At 36.7% G+C, this 7,830-nt stretch overlaps 1 protein-coding gene across 1 annotated transcript in view; it reads left to right on the plus strand.

The window, feature by feature from the left end:
* Nucleotides 1-7,830, plus strand: part of LOC109479558 (nuclear receptor coactivator 2-like) — a 68,311-nt gene that overhangs the window by 19,073 nt on the left and 41,408 nt on the right. The window contains exon 2 of the mRNA XM_019781539.1: nucleotides 2,364-2,458. Coding sequence (XP_019637098.1) covers nucleotides 2,391-2,458 — 68 coding nt within the window. The 5' untranslated portion in view covers nucleotides 2,364-2,390. The remainder of the gene's footprint in view (nucleotides 1-2,363; nucleotides 2,459-7,830) is intronic.

The raw sequence follows: 7,830 nt of genomic DNA on the forward strand, positions 1-7,830 counted from the left end.
TTTACTTTTGGTTTTACTGGTACTTAGTCCTGTCTGACATTGCTTAGTTGCCAGTATCAGAAGATCTAGACCCCACAAACTTTTTTCACAAAATTCTTGGATGCAGTTACTAAAAATATGGGATATTGTAGTCAAAGACAACAATGATAAAAATCACATCAATGTTTTTTAAGACACAAGTGTGAAAAATTTAAGTCTTGTTGGAGTTTGACCTACTAGCTGCATTTCGATTCAGACTTTGTACCCTTTTGTATACTGTCAATTTGCCTGAGTGTAGTTGCTTGCTAGCTGAGTTTGTACATTGCACCATATTACAGGGCTCAAAATTCATTTTTGGGAATGGCACTGGTGAACCCTAGCTAAGATATTAGGTTCACAAAAATTTTTTTGGGTGCATCATGATATAAAGCAAAACCTAATTACAGATCTTACTTCTTTTCTTTTTTGAATCTGAAATGGGCACTAACTTACATATACAACAAAGATTTAATTATTTTTCTGACACTTAAATGCTAAGAATATCCTGCATACTATTATACATTTGATATGTACAAAAATACCTAAAAAAATACTTGCACCCACAGAAAAAAATTGGGTGCACATACGTACAGCTCCAATTTTGCGTGCACTTAGTCTAAGGTGCACATGCACCCAGTATTTCCAGCCCTGCATAGTAATAGATACTGCCTTGTGTCATTTCCAATGGTTAAAAAAATACTATATAGTATTAAGCTCCAGCAGTTATACTTTTATTTGTTCAAACTGAATAGATTAGCCCAAATAAGACTCAACCTGTCACTTTATAACTAATCTGTACCGCACAGCAATATTTATGTTACCAGACATAATTGGGTTACTAGTCTAGTTTTAATTTGAAGATTCCATTAGGAAAAGTGACAACATCTCATCCAATTTCTAAGATGTTTTCCTAGTAAGTCTCATATATGAATTTGTGTACTTAGTAGGTCAACTAAAATTATGAAAAAATAAGAAGCGAAAAAAAAAACAGCAATGATTTTTTATTCCAGCAAATAAAAAGAACCATCAGAACTAGGCTATACGTTGCTTTCGGATATATTGATCTACAATAATATTTCATATTTAATATTGAACAAACATTACATCAAGGAACTATATATAAACATGGTTTCATTTTGATTGACAGTGTATCAATCGATTTTTGTGGACAGACTTGTGTAAAATTTGTGTCAAGCTCATTGTATATTTTCCCAAGTACGTTCACATAGCCGAGTTAGTATGTTGGTGAAGGTTAGACATCCAGGTAAAAAGATATGCCAAAAACAGTTACTCATTAAGCAACTGGATATGATTTTGTAAACAGTCAGATGTTTCAGGTAGCATCCACTACCTTTCATAAGTGACACTAGAGAACTTGTGCAGAAATGCAGGTTTATAAGCAAGAACTCGGAATCTCTAATTAATAACCTTCACTGAAACATTTTGAAGGATGATGTACTAAAGGTGAAGGTGAGACATCCAGGTAAAAAAATATGCCAAAAACTGTTACCCAAGCTACTGGATATGATTTTGGAAACGGTCAGACGTTTCAGGTAGCATCCACTACCATTCGTCAGTGACACTAGTACTGTTGAGTTAGTAAACTGAAAAATAATAACAATAATTTGCTGCTCATGTTAAGAAAATAGTCAGAAGTTGATTGACCTCACTGACACAGAATGTTTTTTGGTTTACACTGATATCACAATTGTATAAATATTACACAAAGGACCTATAAACATGTAAATGTTTTGACTGTCAGAATTTTGATTTATCGTCATCATTATCATCATCATCATACATCAGTTGATCACGTGTTAAGTCCACGACATGTACACGTGGTCTGCAACTAACGCAGAAATGGCGTCAGCTGAGGTCACAATTATTGGTGGTCTGAAATTTGTGTAAAAATTATGTCAAATTCATTTTTCTACGTTTCATACAGATAGTCAAGATAGTAATGTGAAAAATAAGATGCAAGAAACTTGCTGTTCACGCGAAGAAAATATTCAGCTTGACCTCACTGACAATTTTTTCATGACGTTAATTTTATATGCAAATATTACATAGAGGACCTATAAACATTTATACATTTTGATTGTCAGTATTTTGATTGATGACCATTATCACTATCATCATGATACAGTAAATGTGGATTGGAATTAGTCGATCCCATGTTTAGTCCATGCCAGGTAGTCAGAAATTTTGTGCGATCAAGTCAGTGAAGTCACTATTGATATATAATCTAGAATTCTTGTAAATTTTGTGTCAGGCTCATTGTAAATTCATTATCAAAACTTCTTAGAAATTAAGAAATTTATCCTGTTTTTTTTATTATGTCTCAGGGGTTCTGATGTGAAAAGCCAGACAAGATGAGCGGACGAAGCTCCGATACGGCGCCGCTTGCGCGAAAGCGGAAGCTCTCGGACTCCCAAGACAAGTAAGTACCATTTTAAAGATATTGTTGTTTTTTAATCAACCAATACCCCCTTGAAATGTGGCCAAAATTCTTGGGAACAAAAATGGAATTGTTATTTTAAAACATACAGCATTATGCAAAAAATCAGCTTGAAGAAGCTGTACCATTTGTTGAATGAAGTTTTGATGATGAAATAAAGTAGAACTTGAGTTTTTGTGCTTACAAGTTAGCGTAGAGAGTCCAGAAAAGTATTATGAAAGGTTATAGTGTAATAACATGCACTCTGTGAGAGTACCTATGTACAAAGTGCCTTACCCTCACATGCCCCCAGCAAATGTATAGAATGAACATGTACAAATGTATACCGTATGGTAAAGTTGATTGTGTGTCTACATGTATGTATGACCACAGGTTTTATGTAGAATTATTTGGGCGTATTTTGACATCTGGAGAATATACTGTATGGCAGATGCTACCTTAATCCATCTGTTGTACAAATTGCATGTAATAACTGATATGTCTGCCAAATAATTACATTTCATTTCGATGCCTTACACAATGTACATGAAGCACATCTGTTCAGTTACCATTATTGTACATTAGGTGTTCTTTTTGAACCGACACACAAACGAAAATATTACTTCCCAAAGACCACATGTAAATTCAATATTCAATAATTTTTCAGCTAACGTAAATTTACAAGAAGTGGTAGCAAAATGAAATTTTGGGACATTCGAACAAACCATTTTGGTTGCCAAATGGGTATTTGCATGACATGGGCTAGCAATGCAATCTGCAGGCCTGCCTTATAGAATTCATGTTCAATTTGCTTTTTGTCCAAAACCATAGCTCATATATATATAGCTTGTGCATCTAATATATTTTGTCCTTGCGGTAGAATTCTGGCTCCAGCCAATTTTACAAATTGTAGAAAATGATTACAACTGTGCTCTTATAATTTTCAATTTTCCTGGACATGCATGCTACATTCATTCAGGGCTCTAGCAAGCTTTTTTTTTTTTTGTTAGCCCAGGTTCATGATTGGACCTGGGGGAGAGTGCTTGCCATGTAAGGGGGGTTCAGGGCAAATTTTAAATTTTCAAGCCTTTAAAACATTTTGAGGGGCAAATCATGGGGTTGAGTCAGTGTTTGTTGGTGGTCCTTTGGATGTATTTTTTTTTTTTCCATGATTTTTGTTAATTCTGTTTATCAAGGTTGACGTATTGGTGTAAAAAAATTTCCGGCACATGCTGCTAAGTTCCTGTTATTGACGGAAAAACGGGTTCAGGATAGAGCCCTGCATTCAATATGGACAGCATGTCGGAAGTGACGTCTAACACCTACATCCTACCTCCGACATACACCTCATGTACGTCAAACCAACCTTTGTCCATACCGCGGCATTCTTAATTGACGTCATACCAGAAAATTGAGCCGCATCCAATCCATATGCAATTCAACTTACAAGAGCATCATTTACATTAATACGTGTATCGTTGCATATGAGTCATTCCTACTTACCATATCCCTGTGTTTGAAAGTATTTTGTGGGTGTGCAATTTGATTCAAGTGTGTGGGGTTTACTTTAGTTTGTAGTCTCTAATGTGCAAGATTCAATTTTTGATCTGAGTTCGTCTTCTTTTCAATTGTTTCCTTCATCCACACTAAACTAAATTGTGGCTTAAAGGCTTACAGTATCAGTGTCCTTATATGCACTTAAGTGTCCTCACACTACCTTGTCACACAGCCAAGAAGACGTTGAACCATGATACTGAAAATTGTAAAACATTTTTATGGCGTCACCACACCACGAAAACCAAATGACCCGAAATTCAACCTAAGGGTAGCTTGGCACCAAATTCTTAGACTATAGTGTTCACTATTCAGATTCAGCCCTTTAGAATACTTTTATTTACCTTAGACTTAATTTTATGGATGACATCCGCGTGCGCATTGATTTTTGCCTGTTCTCAAAAAAAAAAAAAAGATCACGTCCTCTGAGGTCTGGCTCTTAGGCCTGGGTAGTTAGCGACAATATGGAGCTGGTGGTACCTCTAGCTTTCTCGGGGAAGGCACCCAGGCTACCAAAGCTCCACGACTCAAGACCCCAGTACACACGTACAGCGCCGATTTATAAATTCCGCAAAAGGCTAGCATGTGTCGGCTTGTCGTATACATGTATGTTGCTATGTACTGCCGCAAATTCAGGATACCAGCTTTGTATACCTGTGGTTTAGTAGTATTTTATTTTTGGCTGGAATTTTATTTGTCCCCAACTGACAGTTCTATAGACACTGGTTCTATAGCAGAAGGCGTTAGAAGATTCCATTGTTGCATTGGGGTATAGACTATTGCGACACTTTACATTTTAGACAGGGGTGATTTATAGGAACAGTCCATTTGTGCGGGAGGTAGACAGGTCCATTTTTTGTACGGGGGATGAAGTGAAGCCATCTGCTGCATTTGCTCCCTAGCAAATGTCGGCCTTTCTAGTTGATGGATATGTTGCGTGACTGACCATGTTGTGTTTATTTGACATGTGTCATTTAACCTGGTGTCTGTAATTATTGTTATTCCATCATTATTTATGACATGACGTCAGAAACAGATGGGCTTCCAAAAATCAAGCGGTATTCTAGAAAGTTGAAATAAACACTGAATCTACTGAGTATATACTAACCAAGCCAAAGTTTTATTTTTAGTGAATGCGTGACTGAGTGTGTGTTCTAAGTTTGTATCTGACTGTTTCTCAATTCTACAGTATTTTTTTTTATTTATTTATTCGTTTATCAAAGAGATGTACATACAGCAAAAAAACAGTGTGGCAAGCCCCCCTTAATACAAATATACTAATACACAGAATACATATTTGTGATGTGACATTTTACGAAGAATGTTTGTCTCGAAAATCATGAAAATAATGCATTACAGAAATAAGGTTTCTTATTCAATGCTGTACTCTTATAGATGTCATATTTTGCAGAAAGTAAACAGTGTTTACTTTCTGCAAAATTCTACAGTATACTTCGAACTGAAAATACTGAATTTAAAGTTATGTGTCATAAATTTTTCATGACAAATTCATCGGGCACGCTGAAATGACTTGCTGACCTACATGTATCGGACAAAGAGAGTGCCAAGGACTTTCTGTTTTTCTAGCAGTTTCAGCAATTATTTGGTAAAGCCTCATTGAACACATAGATTATTGTTCAGTAGCAACAGGTTGCTATAGTATAAATCAATGGGGACCTGGTAACTGAGGGATGATCATCTTGTCATGCAAATTTGATAGATTGTATCTTGGTAATGGTGTACACAAACGTATGTTTGCCAAATAATTTTTACACCCACACACCTACAAGTTTGGAATACCTACCTGCAACATACGATTTGCAGACCGACAGATTTTTGAGATGAGAGAAAAATAATTTCTGATTCCAGAACGTCTTGTAACATAACAGCTGTGTTCTAGCCGGCCTGAAATCTTGTTGCATCATCTCAATTTTGTTTGATGTAAATGTTGAGCTCCAGTTCGAAAATACTAACTTAAAAGGGGGATATGATCCCTCAGGAAAATTTGGAAATCTTACCCCCTAAAAAGAAAATTTTGCCAATAGACTAAGCTTAGTTTAATGACAACTCGTTTCATATCTTGTCTGTCAAAGATGTTGGATCAAGCAAAATTTTTGTCTGTCACGAGGAGCAAAACTTCAGAAAGACAGACACTATCAAAAACACTGCACTACAGGGCCGGCTTAAATAGCTAGGAATACAATCATTTAATTTATGTTATTATTGGAAACCTTTTACTGGTATCCTACTTGGTACAGTAGTGATTTTTTAACTCCAGTTTCCTCCCATCTGTCCATAACAGGTGTATGAAATCAATTGTATGTTACTGTGTGGGTAAGACAACCAAAATTAATCACAATTAGGCAGAACATTTTGCAGATTGTCAAAGTTGGCATATGCATGATCCTGCATTTTTGTCTTTTTGCCAAAATAGTTGATCAAAGTCATCTGTAATGTGTGCAACTACTACAGTCATGTGCTACTAGTGGGCGTAAACAGATTGTGTATAATGTGTGACTGTTTAAAGCATACTTGGGCCACACCAATTTAACTTCTTGGTTAACGGATTTGCCCGCTTCATTTTTTCTGATTTGCAAAGAAAAAAAATTCAGAATCAACTGCAAAATGCGCATATTTTGCCCTGAACAGTTGAAAACAGTCCTTTTCTTCCTAATTGTTACAGTTATTCCATCTATCAATGCAGTGGTATCATTAAAAGTTCAAAATTCATTGTTTAAATTTTGAACCAGCCTGGTGTGTTGACTTCATGGCTCCTATCATTGTACCATTTTGGGCCATAATAGGATGCCTAGGTCTGTTTTTATTTTTCGCCCGCCCGCTCCATTATTTTGCTAGAAAAATCCGTTAACCAGCAAATTAAATTGGTGTGGCCTTAGGAGTTTTGAAAGAAAATTGGGACATTCTAAGGCTTAGGCCTAGGGATGAAGGGGATATTATTGTTAGACAGTAGCTTACCACATGTGGTTTTAGTAGCATCACTGGTCAATCCAAATTTTCCGCTTGTCACATATCTGCTCTCAAGGGTAGGAGGGCACATGTGGTGGGAGCATGAGGGCACCAGGCCTGTTCCCCTGTTTAGAAAACCCCCTGTGTATGCTCATTTTTCATAACAATTGGCCCACTCTCTGAAACTTTCACAAAGTAGTAATACAGTGAACTCACGTATTTACTATGTCTCATGTTCACTTTACAACATATAAATTTTACCGGCACCAAGAACTCAGGATTTAGGAAGTATGGATGACACACTTGAGGGCTCGAAATACTGGGTGCATGTGCACCTTAGTGCACCAAGAATTGGAGCTGTGCACCCAATTTCTTTCTGTGGGTGCACCAGTGCACCCAAATATTTTTGTAGCTATTTCTGTACATATCAAATGTATGATAGTATACAGCATATTTTTGGCATCTAAGTGCCAGAAAAATCAGAAAATCTTTGTTGTAGTACCAGTTTAAGACTTTGAAGTTAGCTCCCGTTTCAGATTTAAGCTCCGAAGAGGAGCAGTAACTTGAGTTAGATCTAATGATCTGTTATTAGTGTTTTATATGGTGCACCCAATACCCAGTACATGGACCAGTACAGGTTAGGTGCAGGTAGACATCAGAAATACCTGCACAGCTCCAATTTTACCTGCTCTAACCTGCATATACCCAGTACATGGACCAGTGCAGGTTAGGTGCAGGTAGACATCAGAAATACCTGCACAGCTCCAATTTTACCTTCACTAACCTGCATATACCCAGTACATGGACCAGTGCAGGTTAGGTGCAGGTAGACATCAGAAATACCTGCACAGCCC

The sequence above is a fragment of the Branchiostoma belcheri genome, unplaced genomic scaffold (assembly GCF_001625305.1).
Source record: "Branchiostoma belcheri isolate BF01 breed outbred unplaced genomic scaffold, Haploidv18h27 scaffold49, whole genome shotgun sequence".
Taxonomy (NCBI): domain Eukaryota; kingdom Metazoa; phylum Chordata; class Leptocardii; order Amphioxiformes; family Branchiostomatidae; genus Branchiostoma; species Branchiostoma belcheri.